General features: G+C 37.8%; 1 protein-coding gene across 2 annotated transcripts in view; it reads left to right on the forward strand.

Annotated features, from left to right (window-relative positions):
* alk (ALK receptor tyrosine kinase) overlaps positions 1–22,031 on the forward strand; it is a 399,864-nt gene that overhangs the window by 307,870 nt on the left and 69,963 nt on the right. For both annotated transcript variants that reach the window (XM_079853870.1, XM_079853871.1), the window contains exon 5: positions 2,059–2,186. In XM_079853870.1, coding sequence (XP_079709996.1) covers positions 2,059–2,186 — 128 coding nt within the window. The remainder of the gene's footprint in view (positions 1–2,058; positions 2,187–22,031) is intronic.

Genomic DNA, 22,031 nt, shown 5'->3' on the forward strand with positions numbered 1-22,031 from the left:
GTCAGTATTAGAACCACAAACATAAACACAGTATCATAAACATTCAAATGATTTTAAACAGTTCAATCATGAGAAGAAGCAAAAGTTTTCTGTGCGAATACACACTAAGCGTGCACACAAAGAGCACATTACCGGACTGAGTTCTATTTTGTTTCTTATCGCGCTTAAATGGACAAATACAGTACAAAATTACTTCAAAATGCCCATTATGGCAAGTATCTGCGTAAGCACAGTCTTATCTGAGTTCAAGGACAAAAGAAAAAGAAAAACTAAAATCTGCTCTTGACTGAATAACTTTAATAAGGATTATTATGCATTTAATTATTAGTATTTCATACAGGAATACTGTTAGATGTACCTGAGATCAGTTTTTATATTTATTATACTGCATTTATTTGTGCTATTGCTTGTAATTTGTTCATTTGTTCTTATTTTATTACTGACTGTTTATTTGTCTTTATTTAACATTATTCCTTAAAATAGCATTTATTCAAGTATTTATTTATTTATTTTTATTTATTGTTTGTGTGTTTGTTTGTGGTGGGGCCAGTGAACGTAAGTATAACCAGTAAACTCCTTAGCGTTGAGCTCTGTTTGTTTATATATTTTCTTTTAAGGCCTGCTCCTTTTGCTTAAAAATAAAGTTACAAAATCTGTGAAGGGGAAAAAAAATAAAATAATGTTTAAACATTCCAGCACCAGGAAAATAATGTTTAAACATTCCAGCACCAGGAATGTCAATCGGCCCACCTTGCATCTGAAGGCTGGAGCCGGGCTTGCTTTTAATGCTGTGCCTCAGAGGACAAAGCAGCACTTGAAGTCTTGGAAAAGAAAATTTTGTATCTTTTTGTGGTCATATTGTGAGCTAATCATTTTTCTACAGAGAAAAACAGACTTTGAAACCTTGAATAGACTGAAACTTTGGCTACTGGATAATACCAATCGACTCTTTTCGCATATCCAGGGTTCTCAGAAGTGGAAATCGTTATGGGTAAACCTCTCTAGTGGTGAATGGAAACTACAACAAATACATAATATATATATATATATATATATATATATATATATATATATATATATATATATATATATATATATATATATATACATATATATATATATATATATATATATATATATATATATATATATATATATATATATTATTAAATATCCTGTTTCACATCAAAATGACATATTGTGAAAGTAAATGTGGTTTAAAACGACAATTCACAGTGACTTTAATGATGTGAAATCAGTCATACAAACACTGGATTGTTGGAAACTCAAATGTGGAACAATAATCTTAACTCAAGTGTATCCGAGTGCATTATTTCTGTCAGAGATCTGTCTGTCTTCATTTCCCTATGATTGCTAGCTGTCTGCGTGTTTGTTTAGAGGATCACCACCCACTTAGTCATGGGTCTCGGCTCGACTGCTGTTGGAGCGAATCAGACGTCAATGCAAATCCCACAGTGAGATGCGAAACATCAACACAACAGACAGGTTACAGGTCTGGGAGAAAGAAAAGCACAGGAGAGGGAGAAGAGAGAGGGAGGAGACTAAAATCATTGGTCACAGGCCACTAGCAAATTGAAATCTAAGCAATTTGCTTAATAAAATTAGCTAGGTCATTGACTTCCTTATGAGAGGTAGTTTGGTTAAAAACGCACAAACCCACAGAGCAACTGCGCATCCGTGCATTCTTCCACAGGTATCATCTAGTGGAGACAGCATCTGTACAATACACACGTAAACACATACCTGCCCATTGATTTCAACTGAGAGAGCTTCCATAAGCACCGTGGATATCTGGAAGATTTAGGGAATGTGCGATACGGCAGCAGAGGATGACCCTAAAGTGGCAGAGGGGTCTGGTTTGGTGTCAGACGGCCAGACGTCTCCCTCTGTAAGATCTCCAGAGACTTTTGAACTGGCCCAAACTGGGGACAGTCTCCCAGGGGCCACCATGACCTCCTACAGCCCAGTGCGGGCACTGCATCAGCCCTGCTGCTGGGTTCTGCTGCTGATCTTGCTGGTTCTCTCTCTTCTTTTCAGCTGGGCAGTGGTACACCTCAGCTTGGGAGCTCGGAGCAAACCCTTCAGGATTTCTTCCAGCTACAACCAGCCCGGAGACATGGAGACAGCGACCTATGACCCTCGCTTCACCACCAACTGCACCATAAGTGAGTGTTTTATCTCTTAGAAATGTTTCAGATTCTGAAAGTACATCATGTTTTTTTTGTTTTTTTTGTTTTTGTTTTTATGCTAGTAGACTTTGGAAAGTTTTTCTGTGATTTGATGCCTTTGAAAACTTAGATTTGTACTCCACAGTCCAAAATCCATTATAAAAACAAGCCTACTCTTTGATCCAAGTTTTGTTTTTTCACTGTCATATACACTACCCATCAAAAGGGCTTCACCCAACCCCTATTTGGTGGTGAACATGATTTAACCAAGTACAATATGTTCCTGGATCAACAGATTTGTTGATCCTGGAACAACATTCTAATCAACCCATCAGATTTGATCGACAAGTTTATGGTTTATGTTGTTTAGTCTTACAATCAGGTTTAGATGCTTCTACATCAGTGTTATTCACCTAACCCACCTCTGATTTTAAGGGTTAGGTTATGGGTAGGGTTAGGTTTAGGGGTAGGGATAGGGTTAGGACTAAAGGATCAACTACATATGTTAATCCAGGAACTTAGTTCTTGGCCCAAAAAGTACTTAATATCAAAGAATGACAGGTTCTGTGATTATTATTTTTTATTTATTTATTATCTTCTGCTTTAATATTAACATGATCAAAAGAGAAAATGGTTTATTGCATTTTGATTTTCAGAAGGCAGAACTCAAAATTAGACTGTGCTCTGTTTAGTGTCTGTGAAACCTCATCAAGTCATAAACTTTCAATATAAAATATTGCAAGTGATTGCAGGGCAGAAAATTGCAATGCAAATGTGACTGAGTTTCGAATTACAAAAAAAGTACAAAAAAAAGTCACATCATTTTTTAACCCAAATAATTTTGCAAACCTTTCAATCAAAGGTAGAAAATTGTAATGCAAGTTTGGTGCCCAGAAGCAATGCGATTGCCTCACTGCAAATCTTTGTACAAATCTTTTTAACACTCAACCTATATAAGGAGAGCAACTGCCTCGTGCTACTTCCTCATTTGAACTACAACATTTACTATAGAGCATTCATGCTTTTTAGATCAACGGCAGCAACTTGAATTTTTCCTCTTTCTCCCTGTTTTAATTTTCTCTTTTTTTTTCTGCTCTGTGCTTCCTGATTCAATAACTGGCGGGGAAATTGCCCATGTCTGACCGCAGGGAACAGAACGCTGCTTGTCATGCAAATTCAGAGGCAGACAGATCTCTAATTGTTTCAGGGTTGTGTAGCTCGGTAGCCCAGATTTTTTTTTTCCCCCTTCTTTTCCCCCAAACCAATCCCTCCGGGGGTCACTACGTTAGACAGGCTGTTCTCGTCCTGAGGCACGCTGTGTTCCTCTGTTCTTGCTACTAAATGCCCTCTCTCTCCAGCTCTAATCCACCCTCGCTTGCCATAATAGATATTAGCAGATCGACATGCTTTACAGCGTAGCTTGCCTTCCTGAAGCACCTGCCACTAGAGCTCGAATTACCTGCCACCCCAGAGTGTGTGTGTGTGTGTGTGTGTGTGTGCAAGAGAGATGTGGTTGATAAGGCTTGAAATTTCCCTTAATGAAATGAAGTAATTGCTGTAATCAAAAGAGCTGTAACTGTGACCCTTTTTGCTCTATTTTGGCATATAAGCTTTGCTAAATGATCTAGAATTAACAGAAGACAAAATAAGACAAAAACATTTTTATGTTTTTTGAAGAAAGTGTGAGTGGTTGAAAAAACTAAGTTGTGGGTGGTTGTTTGCATGAAGAATTCAAATTAGTTGCTGAAGTGTTGTGCGTGGTTGTGGTGTTGAGCGTTGCCCTGTTAAACTAGTATTTCTAATAAATGAAAAACGACTGCTTCAGGGTTGCTGTCAGAGAATCAGTTTAATGGTTTACTGAGTACAATATATGCATTCACAGATAAGCCTACAGATTGATTAACAAAAAAGGAAAGAAATATAGAATTAAACATTAATTATCTGTGTGATTTGCATTTGATCATGACAATCAACATCGATGTAAAATAAACTTAATACAACTTGTAAATATTGTCTTTAGTAGCTGAAATTATCCCATCAAATATTAAAAGGAATATAAACCCTTAACACTTTAAAATTAGGGATGTCCCAATCAAGTTTTTTGCCTCCAGTCCGAGTCATTGAATATTGAGTATCTGCCGATACCGAGTTCCAATCCGATAGTTGTGTAAAATCAGTGTAATGTATACAGGGACAGGCAGAGAGTTTCTCAGGGGCTCAAATGTAAAAAAATAAATAAATAAAAATAAATAAAAACAAAAATAAAAAAAAAGGGGGCATCTATCACCTGTCATGATTGCGGGCTTATACGGATTTTTATACGGATGTTCATTAATGTGCATTATTCCTATTAAATAAACAGACCAAAAAAAAAAAAAAAAAAGAAAGTACTAGCGCATCTCTCCTGAATGGGTTCTAGTATGTGGCTAAATGCAATGCAGTTATTGGTTTGTTCCAGGTATGAGCAAGTAATAGTAATAGCGGTGCTTGATATGGCAGTGAGAATAGATATTTTTGGTTATGTTGCATGCACACTGCTCACGGTGCACATATTTGCTTTCAAAAGCTCTGTCACCTTATCTCAGCAGAGCTACAATGAGCACTGCCATCGCCTCAGACTCGAGACAATGCGGAGGTGTAGATCATCCAATCATAAAACGTTAACTCACTCCCTGTTTGTTGCTGTCTGAGTTAGCTGCTTTTTGCTCCCTCCAGCGAAACCTGATTTTGATTACACCACTATCATAAAAATGTGTCTGGCAGGCTGAGCCCAGTTTTGCAGAGGTTCATGAGGTCCATTTATATTATATATCCATTTGAGTTACCCTCTCCCTTTTTCCCCCTTTCTTGCGGAACAGTAGTGAACGGCCACTGCAGTGCCTTACTGTGAGTGCAAAGTGAAGGTGTTCAATTTCCCATCGTCTCTCGCTGTGAGTCATATGACTTCAGAGAAAGTGTCCCTGGGTCGATTCTTTTTACCATCACTTATATAAGATGCTTATAATTAACTAGTTCAAATGCACTGAGAAGTGGTTGAAATTATAACTAATTTAGTTTAAAGGTTGCAAAGATTATGGGTCACATACCCCTTTTTGATATACATTTGATTAAGCTAACATACTTTAGAGTAAGACAGCGATATATTTTTTAAGTAAACAAAATCAAAATTGCCCCGTATTAAGCTATTTGTATATTATGACATGATTACACCTCTTCTGATGAGCATAATATCATAAATAATAGGAAAAAAGCCTAATTAAAATAATACAAATTCTGAAAATAAAAACCTTAAGTAGTTTAGCATAGTCTTTAATATTTCTAAGAGCAATAAATGGTAAGAGTTTATTTTAAAGTGACACTGTGAAAAAAGTTGCTGCCTTAAATTTTTAAGTACAATCAACTTGGATGTTTAAATTACATTAAACTGACTTTTAAAAAATTTGTGAATCTTATATAACTAGAAAAGTAGAAAATTGCTTACTGTATTTGGATGAGTTAAAGCAATGTAAAAACATGTTGTCTTAACTGATGGATCATATATATATATATATATATATATATATATATATATATATAATTTTTTTTTTTTTTTTTTTTTTTTTTTTTTTACAGTGTAGTTAATACATATACTTACTATAGTAATAGCAGTAAATTATACATAAATACAAGTAACCAACCCTAAACAAAACCCTAACCGTAACTCTATAGTAAGCACATTTAGTTAATTAATATTACTCAGTACTTATTTGAGTAAGTACAATGTAAGTACATCACCTTAAAATGAAGTGTAACCAAATAAATATTTTAACATAACTTAAAAAAGATTGTTTGTCACATCACATGACTCTGGCAAACAAAAGTTTTTAAAATATTAATAAGCACTGAAGTAGTAACCTGTCACGATCCATGTTCTGTATCTTGTGTTTTGTAAGGAGTTTTATGTTGAATTGTTTTCTTAGTTCCAATTGTTTCTGTGTTCACTTCCTGTGTTTGGTTCCTGTTTTGCCTTGTTCCTTGTTTGTCGCCATAGTTGCCCTCATTAGTTCCCATGACATCAAATCACCAACACCTGTCTCTCATCAGCCCCTTGTTACCCTGTCTACTTAAACCTCTGTGCTTCAGTTGTTGTTTTATCAGTCGTTGCTCCTGTATGTGGTGTTCCTGTCATTGTTCTTCTGCCTGCTCTCTGTGGATTACGCTTTTTCTTGGATTATCTGAGTTTATGTTCTCTGTTTGTGCTTGCATTTGGATTCTCTACCTCATCCCTGTTCACATGTTGCATAACCAAACAAATCAAAGTATAATATCAGATAAATTTGACCTCTTTAAGAAGAATTCTTCATGCATTAAAATACCTTGAATGTAACTCTACACCCTTGCCTCATTTGGTATACATGGTTCTATGAATATGCAAATTAGCCCCACCTCCACTCAATCACAGCAGCTCAGACATCCACTCGTTGACGGTCACACGTGGATCTGATTGGTTACAAGGAAGTCTGTGACGTCAGAAACACCAGCGATTTCAAATCCATGTTTTTGAGACTGTCTTTGGTTCACTGCAGTGTTAAGGGGAAAATACTCAGCTATTGTGTTGGCTTAAAGCATATTAAAAACACCACATATAAACAACAATAAAAACTAGATTTTCACCAGGGGGACTTTAAAACATTTAATTAATATTATTATTATGTGTACTGTCACACATATATATTTAGATGTAAGGATACATTTTACTTGATGGTCACGAACACCACGCAACATTTTTAGTGTCATTAAATTGAAACAATTTTGAAAATGAAACATTTTCCAATTTCTGATTCTGTCCCACGTTTTTTTGTAATTCAATATCTTCGATCAGACATCAGATTGCGGAAGTTAAATGGGTTGTGGATGTATGTTTGATACTGTTTTTTGATACTGCTTAACATATCAAGTATTATTATAACTAGTACTTTATTTCATTTTATTGAAATAATCCTTTAAACAGTGGCCAAACGTCTCAGATTATCAATTATTATGTTATTCAATTATTATTATTATTAGATTATCAATCATCTCGCCAACATGTGGTCCCTCTATTAACCACGCAAATGAAATTCTAAAAGATGACTGCATGAATATTGATTTCTGAGTATATAGGGAGAACATGTGCCCAAACAACTCAATTTCCCTCGCGGCATTTTTATTTTGTCATCAGCCATTCAAGAAAACAGGCTGCATCTACTCATTCATTTATTATAGCAACTGGAACCCATAGGGGCTTGGACCAGCAGCCTCCTGTTCCCCAGTCTATATCCTTCCCCATTAAGCTGTGCAGCTGTCAGGGTCTAACATGGTGATGCTTGCTGCTTTACAGCCTGGGATGGACCGTGAAGGTGCGCCAAGTCTTTCCCCCAACCATCAATCATTCAGGCCCGCGAGACTGAGTGAGTGAAATGAGCTGTGCCGTGAGCAGTGAGAATACGAATCCCAGGAAAAGTCCAGTGGGGATGACGCTTAGTGGTTCTCTAGTAAGACTATCGTTTGCTGAGGGACGTGTGCTCAAGGGCTCAAAGGAGGCTTCTTCGGACTTTCTCAGGGGACGGGTAGTCAAGAGAATCCTTTGACAATGTTGATTTGATTAAGAAAATCAAATCACAAGATGTAAAAAAGTCTCTGATGTCCCTAGAGTGTGTTTCTAAAGTTTTAGCTCAAAATACCCCATAGATATTTTTTATAGCGTGTTAAAATTGTCACTTTTTGAGTGTGAGCAAAAACGTGTCGTTTTTGTGTGTCCCTTTAAATGCAAATGAGCTGCTGCTCCCGGCACAGAGGGCGGAGCTTCAAGAGCTTGTGTGTTAGCAGCTCAGATTACCTCACACAGACACACACTGAAAATTTCAAAAACGTTTAGCCTTTTATGTTCAAACAGGAGTCGGACAAAGAAGGAGACTCAAGAAGTGACAACATGTAGAATGCAACAGGAAATTTCTGAATAGTTAGTTGATAAATTTACTATCTTCTAGTCATTGATAAATCATGTAATCTATAAATCGTGTTCCCGGGGAAGGGGTTTATGTAAATTTTAGGGTTAGTGTCAATAACCCATGAAGAAGCTCATTGTAGTCCCTACTAACTGTTTATTGTAGTCCTTAAAAAGCGATTTCTGTCAAAAAAAAGATCTCCCTTTGCTTTGAACTTTGAGTGTCGTAACTTTGCAGATGTTGTTAATGCTCAAACAGCAACATTACACACTAACTAAAGTTAGAAAAGTGAAATCATAATCAACCACCCCTTTAAGAAGATCCATTAAACGCATAGTAAAATTTCGTGCAGATGATGTCATGAAAATTATGATAATTGTTGATGATGAAGAAGGCCAGAAGCCAGAGCAGACTTCATCAGAATATTCCTTGTGAAAAATAAGTGTGCTTAATTGTGTTGAATGTGCATTTGTAGTGTTCTGATAATCTTAAAAGTATATATTTTTTTCACTGACATTATGATATTATGGTAATATTAGACCACTTAAAGGAGAACTCCGGTCAATTTTAACATTGAGCTCATTTTTTTGTACATTTGGAGTGCTGTCAATACAGAGAACAACGACAAAAATCGGTGTTGCCTACATCGTGTTATCCTCTTTTTAAAATTTGCACCCTGTTGACTTCAATGGGGCAAGTTTTAAACCTGCTTTTAGCCTCTTAACATCCTTGATGTGTCATTACAAGTTCACAGGTCATGTGAGTGATTCCTTCGGAGTGAACGCGGGTCAATCTGACTGCAGTAGATGTGAAAGATATGAATAAAAATGATGTTATTTCAGCCAGCGCTCATACCTGTATTTACATCCTGTTTTCGGTCAAAGTCCATAGTAATCGATTGTCGAGTTCACGCGCATTGGTTTAGTACCTATGATCATGCGCGTGAACTCAACAATCGATTACTATGGACTTTGACCGAAAACAGGATGTAAAAACAGGTATGAGCGCTGGCTAAATAAATATCATTTTTATTCATATTTTTCACATCTACTGCAGTCAGATTGACCCGCGTTCACTCCGAAGGAATCACTCACATGACCTGTGCACTTGTAATGACACATCAAGGATGTTAAGAGGCTAAAAGCAGGTTTAAAACTTGCCCCATTGAAGTCAACAGGGTGCAAATTTTAAAAAGAGGATAACACGGTGTAGGCAACACCGATTTTTGTCGTTGTTCTCTGTATTGACAGCACTCCAGATTTACAAAAAATGAGCTCAATGTTAAAATTGACCGGAGTTCTCCTTTAAGCGTACTTAAAGGGAGCACACTTTCATGACTATGTTTCTTAACACAATTAAGTACAATTTTAAAAAGTGTATTGTGTGTATTTCAAAAGGCATTGAAATGTGTGTAGTGCGTAGGCAATTTCGGGATTTATAAAAAATAAACTAGGCATAAATGCATGCACATTCCAAATGAAACTGGACAAGTGTGAATGCATCTGGTTTATAAAACCACATATGTAAATTTCACTCCTCCCAAAATGTTAAAACATGAACGTGTTAGAGCTTGTTATAGGCTATATGACATGTTATAGTCAGATATGACATCGCTACTGAAATGCATACACAGATGAGTAGCGGGGTATCTCTTTAGAAAGCCGAAACTGTCGCAAATGATGCTCAAAACACAATCATCTTCATTAAAAGTAGTGAGAATGTCGCTTTCTCTCTAATTGTGATCTTTGATCTTGAAATTAGCTGATTATAAATAAAATGCAGCTCATATCTGTTGCTTTCGTTGACATGAACTCCATTGATTTTGCATTTAGCGCGGGAATTAAAGATTTATGTTATTTTGCAGAGACACATTTATGTGGCCAAGTGTAAGTGCAACCATTTTAACAAATCAGATCAATAGAAACGGCCAATTGACTGTTAACTTTATTAGGAACTGCATCATATAATACACGACAAGGACAATAATCTGACCCTTGCTGTTAGCCGGTCGTAAGTGATATGAGTGGCTTAAATCAAAGACATCCAAGAGCTCCATTAAAGTGATATCATCTAATAATGATGGAGGTATTTGTGCACTTTTTTTTCTGTCCATCCAAAATTAATAAGAAACGATATCTTCACCATAACTCAACAAAGTGGAACAAACAATTCAGCTTGAGAACATCACCAGCCACATAACCTCACATAACCTGTCAAATATCATTGCAGCAGCCCAGTATCATGCGGACATGATTTTATTGTCAGGATGGCTGCTGTTTCGGCTCTTAGACCAATACAAGATCAATTGTTGTACACAAATCAAATTTTAAAAGCCAGGAACGTATTTGTGATATTTTCCTTTCATTTACCAGCCATTAAAATGTCACCATAATAAATGTTTAGCCCACTGGCCTGGCCCAATTGTTTGTATAAATCAACAGTAGCAGATGATCTTGGACTGAGCTTTGCTTTAGGTACAGAACATAAATAGTGAAGGAAAAAAAAAATGTGCAATTTTACAAACAAACTACAGGCCATGGGGGTCTACAGATTGTCTCTAAATTGGTAATTCAAGTCATGTCTCGTAGGGCCATTCACACTGACAGCAATTTGCTGCGACAAAGTGACTGGAAATCATTTATTTTCAATGAGAGTTGGCAATTTGAGGCCCATCAGCGAGTTGGTAATGTGAAAGAGTTTAGACAGAGTTAAACTTTATGTAAATGAGAAGTGATGCGATGTGGCAACTACCAATGGGTGTGCAGAGAGTGAATTCCTTTTGTGTATTTGTTTATTTTAGTCTTGTTCCATTTGTTAGTATGTTAACTAAATAATGTTGTTTAGTAAGATACAAAATATATACTAATAATATAAATGTAAAAAAAAAAAAAACATCTTCAGCATACAGTCAACTAAGACATCTAGGACATGTATTCCTTACAGTCCACTCCTATCTGTTCTTGTCCCATCTACACCAGCCCTCATCCTCTCCCACCATTCCTGCCCTGTAGGCATTCATGTCTGAAATTCTCAAATGTTTTGTTCTCATTTCAAAGAGTTCAAATTATCTGTAAAAATCAGCATTTTTTTTTAACCTCTTTTGCCCTAGGTTCTCCACAGCGATTTTTAGAAAGTCTACCATTGACAGAGCAGATCGTCACTGATCTAACATACATTAGAGATCTCTTCCAGAGAACCCGTTTTTTATGTTTTTTCCAGGAGTGAGGTCAGGCTGTGTAGGTGGCACTTACTTTTATTTCCTGTGATAGAAAGACAAAACCATCATAAAATTATTAAAATTACCACACTTGACATGTTCCACTGACTTTCATTTCATCTTGTGAAATAACTTGAAAAGAAAAGGAAATGTTTGGTCATACCAAAAGGACAATGTTTTTTTTATTTTACAAACTGTAGGGACGGTTCAGCCTACAGTGAAAAAATCTCACCCTCATGTCAGTTCTCCTTATGACTTTCTTTTTTTTTTTTTTTTTTTAAGAATATCCTAACCACATTACAAGCAAACAAATGTGTCACTCTCCAGATAAAAATAATAATAATAATAAAAAAGTGGTCCATACTGTATATTTGTATTGAGAGATAGACCGAACCTTAAGTCATTACTCAATTAAAATCCATGCTACCTTTTCCATGACTAATCTGGTTCTCAAAGTTATTTTATGAATTCAGAAGACCTGGCATATGAACTATTTTTATGGTACTTGTGCAGTCTTTTTGAAGCTTGAAAGTTCCAGTCCCCTTTCATTGTAATTATATGGAAGTGCATTTTTCAACATTTTCGAAATCCCTTTTTCTGTCAAAAAGAAAGTCACTGGAATTATCTGGAATGCAAATGATGACCGTATTGTCCTTTTTTGGTGAACTAGTCATTTCAAGTTGAATCTGACTGTCCTTCTATGAGGTTTTCTAATCAGTAGCATATATACAGTAGTAACACCACACTGTAAGAGAGCATCATGGACCTACTCTCCCAGCCATTTCTGGATTCTTCAAGCCCTTTTTCTTTAATCTGTGGAGTCTCTTTCTCAATCATCTTTGAAAGGCAGCTGTAATGTGACTTCCCAGCTTTGCCAAGCACTAGGGAAACATCAAGGAACAGGGCCATCATAGAATCAAAGGGCCTTTATACCTCCAAGACATCATGAAGCAGACAGACTTGCCTCCCATCTTTCTCGGACATACTTTGATATAAAGACACTGGCCTTTTGGATACTTCCAAGGTCTGAAAACATGACTGTCATGTGAGACGTTATATATCCTGTGAATGTATAGCCTCAGGGTTCGACATTGTTTGTTACTTGTCAGTCATGCATCCAAAAAAACACCTATGTATGGCAGTTTTGCAGATGTCCAGAGTCATGATTCATATATTAAAGTAAAGAAGAGATGTCTGCAAAAGGGAGTTATTTTTGAAAAGAGATGGTAACAGAAAGAAACAAGCTGTCAAACTTAACACACAAAGACGTGGTCATGCAACATTCAATACCTGCCTGACCACGTCTCTGATAAACTTTAGAGCTTTGATAGTAAAAGGGGAGGAAAAGTTTCAGCTTCCTAGTGAAACACTAGAACTGAACTTTTCCTCTGAGGTAAAAGTTGTTTGAAGACTCACAAGTTGCATAGTCAATAATGTTTACTTGAGTAGACATTTGGATGTCTCTAAATTAGTAAGTAAGTTAAATAAATTGTATGCCTAGTCGTGCTCCGGGATGGCCACTATTCTGAGTTTTACTCCAATTAACCACACTTAAAACAACAAATCAAGGTCTTCTGGACTACTAAAGACTTCCAGACAAGTGTGTTGGGTCAGGTTGGAACTAATCTCTGCAAGACATTGTCCCTCCAGGACCAGGACTGTTTTTTGTGTTGTTTTTTTACTTTGCAATTTCTAATAAAGTTACTGACCAACTCACCAAAGTAACATTTTTCTTACAATATCTGGGTTAGTAGTCCAGTCACCATAGCATTCTGTCAGTCAAATTCAGCAAGTTCCACTGGGAAATTCTGTGAGGATCAGACCGAGATTTAGAAGGTTACTTAAAGCTACACTGTGTAATATTTTAAGTTGATTTTTAGCAAAAAACAGGTTGTTATTTCAAAATTATGCATTCTCATTAATTTGTAATCACTTCAACCAACTAATTAAGCATTCTCGTAAGTGTATAATCTGCCATTTAGAATACATACGAGCAAGTCTCTTGAATGGCGGAAGCCATGTTGCGCATCCATCTTGAAAATACATTAGACAAAGAGGGACATACAAGCTTCGCCTTTCGCGTTTTTACATGCAGTGGTACCATGACGAATGCGAGAGGGAGATTTGCTCGTGTTTGCCGGCAGATTTGAAATAATACGGCCACCGTAGGAGTTAAAATGCCTTCGGAATGGGAGGAGCTAGAAAGAAATATTCAGTTGGTAGTCATATACAATTTCACCGCTAGATGAGAGTAAATCCTACACAGTGTAGCTTTAATGAATATCTTAGAGAGATAGCAGTGTCAAAAACTTAAATTATTTGTCCATTAATCAGACTGACCTGGGCTGTGTTTCTCAAAAGCATTGAGAGCTAAGTTGATCATAGTGACCAAACGCAGCCCTGGTTTGTTGAGTTTTCAAAATTTGTCTAAAAATGATTTGCATTCTCAGAATTCAAAATGTTCCCTTTTAGGTAACTACTCTCATCACTCTGATGAGACTTTTGCAGAGCAAGTTAGTTAAAGCTACAATAATTGCAAATAATACAATAATTGGTAAATAGTTTGGTTCAATGAACAGTTGATGTTTTAATTGCAACTGGGAATAAAGAATGCACATTAGGGATGTATAGCGTGATATCAAGCTTGTAATGCATTGGCCAATAATCTGCATTCACATGCTTCCATAGAGTAACCTTGTTCCTGAACGTCTCCTTTATCTGACCCATCCATGTCAGGTCTTAGAACCTCCGCTAATGAGCAGATGATTTGTTTCAGGTGTGTTTGATTAGGAAGAGTTAGAAAATGGGTATAGAACAGGGTTGGGAAACACTGGAATATAGTATAGTTTCTAGCCATAGGAACTACACAGTTGTAAACACGTAGAAGTCAGAACACAAGTAGTTACACAGTGAGCAAGGGGTCACCGTTCTAACATACATGCTCTGGCTCTTACAGGAACACATAACACCTTTTACCAATAAGAGCTTTGGTGTATCAGCTCACTTTGTTTTCCTCACTGGCTTGTCCCATTTGATGTGTCTCCTGCTCTAATACAGCAGCCCCAAAACGTCCCAAAAACAGACAAAGAAATTGAACCAGTTATTTCATTGCATGCTTTTGCCCCTCGGGCTCTGTGGAATAATCTGACAAAGACAAATGATGGCAAGGCCCTTCCTCGGCCAATCAAGCATGGGGCTGAACAGTTCGTTGAGCTCCTAAATAGATGGCCCCCCAATTTGTCTGTTGTCCTAAGGGAGAGTAGGGTGTAATTCAAGGGCATTAACTTTACCGGCTCTCCCTGCAGATCAGACACATTGGCTTGGACGGCCCTAACTAACACAGGGTGTGCTTCTAAAATTCTCAATCCATTCCTAGAGGCCTGTGTGGAAATCTCATGGTCAGGGCTGATCATTTACTATTTGATAGGGACCAAGCATTCTTGAAACTGAAAGCGAGCTTCACATTTTCATATAATCATTTCACATAATTCAGAGGGATAAAGGTAAACAGATTGGCTTGCTGTCTATGATGAAAGGCTCAGGCATAAGACTTGAGCTCTAAATTCCCCTTGGGCTACTTTAATTAATGAAGGTAATATGATTTTTAATACTTGAAGTGAATTAAAGGTGGGGTTAATAAATCGATTTGCAGGATAAGAAGAGCATGCTTTTCCCAAACTTTTGGTACTTTTGATATGACCAGAACTGATGACTTCCAGTTTGCTAAATTAGATGTAATACAGACAAATTCATCAGATATACTCCCAGAAGGAGGTAGCGCAACCGAGTCGTCATCTCCAGAGTCCAGCTTCCCTTCCAATGCAGCGATCGACATCCTGTCCTCAAGAGGAGCCCCGAATGAAACGGCTGGTCGGTCCACTACAGAGGGACCAGCGCGTTCAGTAGGGAGCTCCACCGGCTGCGGTGTGACAGAGGAGTGAGAGGACCACGGGGACTGGTTACTGGGTGGGGAAGCCCTCACTGTGATCCTCAGATCACCCATCCCACACAGTCGTTCTCTTCTGGGGTGGGCCAGAAGGGGCGCTAGAGCGGGGCATGGGAATGGGGACTCCACCTTCACGGATGAAGGCGAGTCTTGATCTCAACACCGAGATAGTCATGTTCCCGCAATGAGAACTTGAACCATCCACAAAAGCTGCTTCAATGTGCTGAATGCCCAAACACGTGATGCATCTCTTGTGACCGTCTGCTGGGGACAGGGAACGACCGCATCCAGAAACACACGGGCGGAATGACATCTTGAAGAAGACGCAGACACACCCGTGTTGGTCTTTCAGGAAATGGGACTCTCACCAGTGCCGGAGCACACAGGGGAATGACCGCGGCAACACTGACAGGGGATGGTGCAGCCTGTACCAGTGAAGCACTCACTTCTTCGCCCTCTAACCAGCCGTCAAACGAACAAACACAAAGAGAATGCTGTTGAAACAGCAGTTGAGAGCTCAGAAGCTCGTGATCACCGCTGCACTCGCGCTGTAGAAACACCAGCACCAGGAGAGCCTTCCAGAAGAAGCAGCGACACACTCGCTCATTGAAAGAATAAACACTCTTCAGAGACATCGACATGAAGACCGATCGGCTCCGAAGCGAAAGACAAATGTTGCGTGCATCCGCTTCCGTATTTATACCCACGTTACGGGGTGGAGCGCGAGATACAATGTGCTTTGGCTCGTTTTATCAATACTTGAAGATGACAGGCTCCCTAAGCGTGATCTCAATCAGTACGGTATGTCTGACTATATCGAACGTGACCGAACTGAAAGGGAACCATAGGAAAGTTGTACTTTTTATTTGTTTGTTTTTTCCTTCTTTTTTTAATTCTATGAAGGCCGGTTATTCTCTCATCACATTCAATGTACTGTAGAATGCAAGTAGAATGCCCTCAACTCGACTAAAATATATTTTCAGTGGCACACAAACACTGTTACTGTATTTTAAAATGGTGTTCCATCTATTGGAAGAACTATTTACATATTCAAGAACCATTAATGGTTATGTATGATTGAACATATAATATATATATATATATATATATATATATATATATATATATATATATACTTTGACTTTTACATTAATCCATGAACATCTGACTGAAAAGTCTATTTATGTGAAATGCAGTGAAATGGAATATAAATTGTCATATTCTGGAGGATGATGTCATTAAAAATGATGTCATTAAAAACTCGATTGTCGAGTGTCGATTTATTTTGATTAATATGTGCGAGGGAGAGAGAGCAAGACAGCGTCTAGTTTGGAGACGGTGAAGTCTTGTTTACATTTTCGCCTGGCTCCGAAGAGAGAGAGAGTGCGTGCGCGCGACCGGGTCTCTCTCTCTGCTCGTTCTTTCAGTTAAACATGCGTCCTGTCACAAGCGCGGCAGTTCATCTACATTAGACGGTGTAATGAAGCGTGTGGGTTACTACATCCAACAACCGAACATTTTAACTTACCCTCTCGTAACTTCTGCATCTTTTAGCTTGGACTACAAAATTCCAGCGAGAAATAAAAATGGCGGATTGCTCGAAGTGTTGGGCTGGAAGTCAATGTCCTTATTTGGCAGTTCCGCTGCAAATACTGTGACGTAATAGTTCACAAAACGTCATATCATAGATAACAGAAAAATCGGAACAGGTTGAAAAATAAGGCCAAAACAGAATATAAAGATATCAACGAAGCACCTGAAGAGAATAATTTCAACTTTTCTGTACTTCTAAACACTCCAAATATACAACAAAATGCATTTAAGGGCTAAAAAAGTGTATTTAGCATGATATGTCCCCTTTAAAACAATATTAGGAAAAACAAAAAGGAAACACCTGAAATATATACAGTATATTAATACAATTAATTGCCATATCTGAATTGTACAAAATCAGTGTATAGCTCTAGCCTGGCTAACGTCAGACCACTTTCTCTTTGAGACGTGGTCTGGAAACTACATGTTCATTTTCTCGTATTTGAGGTGTGGTTTACGAATGCCCAGAGCCGTTTATTGGGCGCTACAAATGTCTATCAAATGCGCCTGTACGTAGCTCATAGCCAATCGTTTCAAATTATACCAGATGACGTATGTAGAGCGATAGATATTCAACGAAGACGACGATGGGTCAGAGATTTATGTGTACACCAGAGAGTCCTGCACGGGTCCGATTTTGTAAATCCGCACCCGACCCGTTTTCCAACAGCAGCACTAATAAAAATCTGCACCGACCCGCTTAAAATAGAACCGACACCCGACCCGCACCCGAAATAAAATCAGTTTAGACTATCACATTATAGACACACTTACAAAAATGTTTATTGCCAGGTCATACAGAAGTTATTACACGACAATTAACACAAGGACAACTTCAGCCGAAGCTGTCAAAAGGCCGATGAAGAACATGGCTAACGTTACCACACAAATCGAACAGACGCGGCTACACCACTATGCCACGCAATTTCGTCTAGCCTACATCTGACAATTTTGGGTTCAAACACACCCTGCACACCACACATACTAACAGTGTTAAATATGAAAAATACCGCTCGATAGAACGGCTTTGTTACCAGTTATCTGCGTGCTTCCTCAGGGATGAAGTTCCACATTTGCGGCTATCCAACACGAAAATGTTTGCAGCAAAGCTTTTTACAATATTTTCTTCAGATAACTCCAAATTTCTCCCACACACTGGACTTGATTTTTGATGACGTATTGTCGACAACTTTACAATCTCCACTAGCTATTCTTTTCTTCAACTCCTCAGCATCTATCTCGACGACTGCAAGCAGAACGCGCGCGGTTATGATGAATTTTTAAAAGTGGAAGTAGCCTAGGTAACGTTATAGATCCTGGGAGGGCGTGGCGCGTCGGCACAAATAAACTGATGTGGATTTTAAATTATTTTATCAACTTGAAATACAGGCATATTTTTGTAGATGTGTTTGCTTGCTAAACTAAATATGCATATATTTTTACGTCTGTCATGTTGGATCCATAGATAAACAAACTGCTTCGGTGTGTCGCATATACTTCGTCATCGTCTTCCTGCTCCCTCCCCGTTCTGTGATTGGTTCCCTATTTCAGGGGAAAAATTAGCCCATGGTAGCCAGACTACCTTGCAGCGTGAATAAAATCACGCTGCTCAAGGCAGTATGGGGAAACCCAGGCTAGTATAGCTCATGGGGACATGGTAAAAAAATGTCTTGCAAAACAGGAATGATCTAATAAGGCTCAAAACAAGGAAGGGAAATAGCTGTTGAAAGATACGGACAGAATTAAAAGGTCAGAGGAAGGAAGGAAAGAACAGATATGTGATGGAAAGGATAGTACAATGCAGGTATGAATACAAAATTAGATAATGAGATTATCAGTATAACAAACAGGTCAATGTCCTTTTCATACAAATTCTGAGTATGGGTTATACATGGGTTCACATCACTTCACCTTTTAAGCCGGGTCTGTGTATTACCATTATCTGTCTAGTCTATCTGTCAGTTTTATTATCTACTTATTTTATAAGAGCAGGCTCCAACCAGCAAGCATATACCACTTTGCAGTTTTGTATTATGAAAATATTTCAGCAATGTAAGGACATCAGCGATGTGCAATGATCTTGAAGATACTCTTAATTTGCTTCTTTTGTCTGGTCCCATTAAGTCTCTGCTCTTTTTTTTTTTTTTTAATATTGCGCTTAATGCTATTGAGAAAAGCACAGAGCATCATATATGAGTCAGAGTACTCACTGTAATCCTGTATTGAGAGAACGCATTTCAAACTAGCTTAGTCGTATCTGTGTGCAACACAGGCTGTGATCTTATGCTATAACGAACATACACAGACCTGTACCCTTCACATCCAATATGTTTACCATTCACCTTCACAACACTTTTGCTGTCTTTGTTGAATGATGATAAACTTTCATATTTAATCAAGGCCAAAGTGGCTCCAAAGAAAACCTTTAATTACTAATACATTTCAGTGACTAGTGCTTAATTACCTGCTTTGAAGCACAAAACAAACTATTGTATCATTAGCTAGCTAGTTGCTAACCCTTCAGAAATGTATAGGTTGTGATACAGATGTGAAATAGGCCTCTTGTTGCTTTTTTCACTTTTTTTTTTTTTTTTCACTTTTTATGTTGAGAAATGTGAGGCACTTTTAAAAATGCATGAACTTAGCATGCTGTGTGGCCTACTTCTTGCTACACAACAAAGATGGAGGAAATGGAGTCTGAAACCGAGTTTCCAACCGTCTTGCTGTGACCTTCATAGGCAATGTGTTTCTGAAGGGGTCATTACATTCTCATTCTGTTGGTAATCATTCTTGTTGTTTGAGAGAGAATGTAAAAATGACTTCAAATAGTTCCTCTTTGAATACAACTGGAGCTCTTGGCTCATTTGACTCTATTTGCTGTTAACAAATACTTTTAAAAATAATCACATTAAATTAATCAAAAAATATATCAATCATATTTTTTAAATAGTTTTTCACAAACATGAACATATTTTTTAATGAAAAATGTCCATCTTCAGCTTTCATTCGATGCAGGACTTGCAGCAATATGCATGATTACGAAAACAACCATTTTATCAATCGTAATGCATGCTTGAAATGTGTGACTTGACCTTGAATGATCTTTGTGCTGGAAACAATATTTCAGAGCCTGATTTTTGGTGACGGCACATCCTCCATGCAGTGTTTACAAGGGTTAGTATTCGTGCCGCAGAGCCTGTGAACCTCCATGATGGTCATTAAGCTTTTTCCCCATGTGCAGTGACAGATTGAGCATCTTTTATCTTAGCTTAGCTTTCAGCTCACTGATATGAATGTTGTCCCGCCAGTGGTATGACTCACTGTTACGGCTGGCTGTCAAATGTCTGCCGTACAATCATTAAATCATTTTAGCACTCGCACACCGACGCTAGTCCGGCATATCCATCACATCTTTGTTCTTTCATCACAAAGCCGAGCTGCATCAGAGCAGATTGGTGTATTAACACCTCCTCGACTTTTGTTTCTTCTCTTTTTTTTCTTTTCTCGCCATACACCCATGTACAGCGTTTGATTAAAAAGACTCTTCATTTTTTTTTTTTTTTTTCTTTAGCAAGGGTCCCATGCTGAGATGTGAAGCAGGGCTATTAATTACTATGCCAATTACATGAACTGATGGTTCTCGCTCAACGCATGTAAATGTGGCTGCAGTTGCAAGTCACAATTTGACACAATACCAGGAGATAAATGAAAACGAGTCAGATGGGTTATAAAAAAAAAAGAATCCATTCCTGGCCGAGAGTGAAAGAGAGTAAATGAACAAAAAAAACCCCGAATTCTCATAAAAGCACTGTTCACTCAGCATCTCTTTTACCAGGAACTATGATTGTTGCAGCTCAGGTTACAACTACCATAGACAAGTTGGTACATGTGCATCCCCTCAATAAGTGTTTGATAGATTTAGAGAACGGTTATTAAAATCTTACCTTTGGTTCCCTGAATTTAATATGTATTTTATTTCTTTGTGAAAAATAATTTGTCTGTTTTATATGCATTGCATTAAAAGTTTACTTTTACTGTATTCCAAACTAAATGCATGTTTATAAAATAACAGTAGATAGTATAAATGAAATAAAAGGCCACTTAAGAGAATACACTTTAATTACTGTTTCTAAACACACTTAAGTACTCTTTTAAAAAAATGCATTATAATGTTATTTTTTTAATTGTACAACCCCAAATCAGAAAAAGTTGGGACACTGTACAAATTGTGAATAAAAGCAGAATGCAATGATGTGGAAGTTTCAAATTTCAATATTTTTTATTTTTTTTTTATTTTACAACATAGATGACATATCAAATGTTTAAACTGAGAAAATGTATCATTTTATGGGAAAAATAAGTTGATTTTAAATTTCTTGGCATCAACACATCTCAAAAAAGTTGGGACAAGGCCATGTTTACCACTGTGTGGCATCCCCTCTTCTTTTTATAACAGTCTGCAAACGTCTGGGGACTGAGGAGACAAGTTGCTCACGTTTAGGAATAGGAATGTTGTCCCATTCTTGTCTAATACAGGCTTCTAGTTCCTCAACTGTCTTACTGTAGGTCTTCTTTGTTGCATCTTCCTCTTTATGATGCACCAAATGTTTTCTATGGGTGAAAGATCTGGACTGCAGGCTGGCCATTTCAGTACCCGGATCCTCCTTCTACGCAGCCATGATATTGTAATTGATGCAGTACATGGTCTGGCATTGTCATGTTGGAAAATGCAAGGTCTTCCCTGAAAGAGACGACGTCTGGATGGGAGCATATGTTGTTCTAGAACTTGGATATACCTTTCAGCATTGATGGTGCCTTTCCAGATGTGTAAGCTGCCCATGCCACACACACTCATGCAACCCCATACCATCAGAGATGCAGGCTTCTGAACTGAGCGCTGATAACAACTTGGGTTGTCCTTGTCCTCTTTAGTCTGGATGACATGGCGTCCCAGTTTTCCAAAAAGAACTTCAAATTTTGATTCGTCTGACCACAGAACAGTTTTCCACTTTGCCACAGTCCATTTTTAATGAGCCTTGGCCCAGAGAAAACGCCTGCGCTTCTAGATCCTGTTTAGATATGACTTCTTTTTTGACCTATAGAGTTTTAGCTGGCAACGG

This window comes from Squalius cephalus, assembly GCF_949319135.1.
Source record: "Squalius cephalus genome assembly, chromosome: 20".
In the NCBI taxonomy this organism is placed as follows: domain Eukaryota; kingdom Metazoa; phylum Chordata; class Actinopteri; order Cypriniformes; family Leuciscidae; genus Squalius; species Squalius cephalus.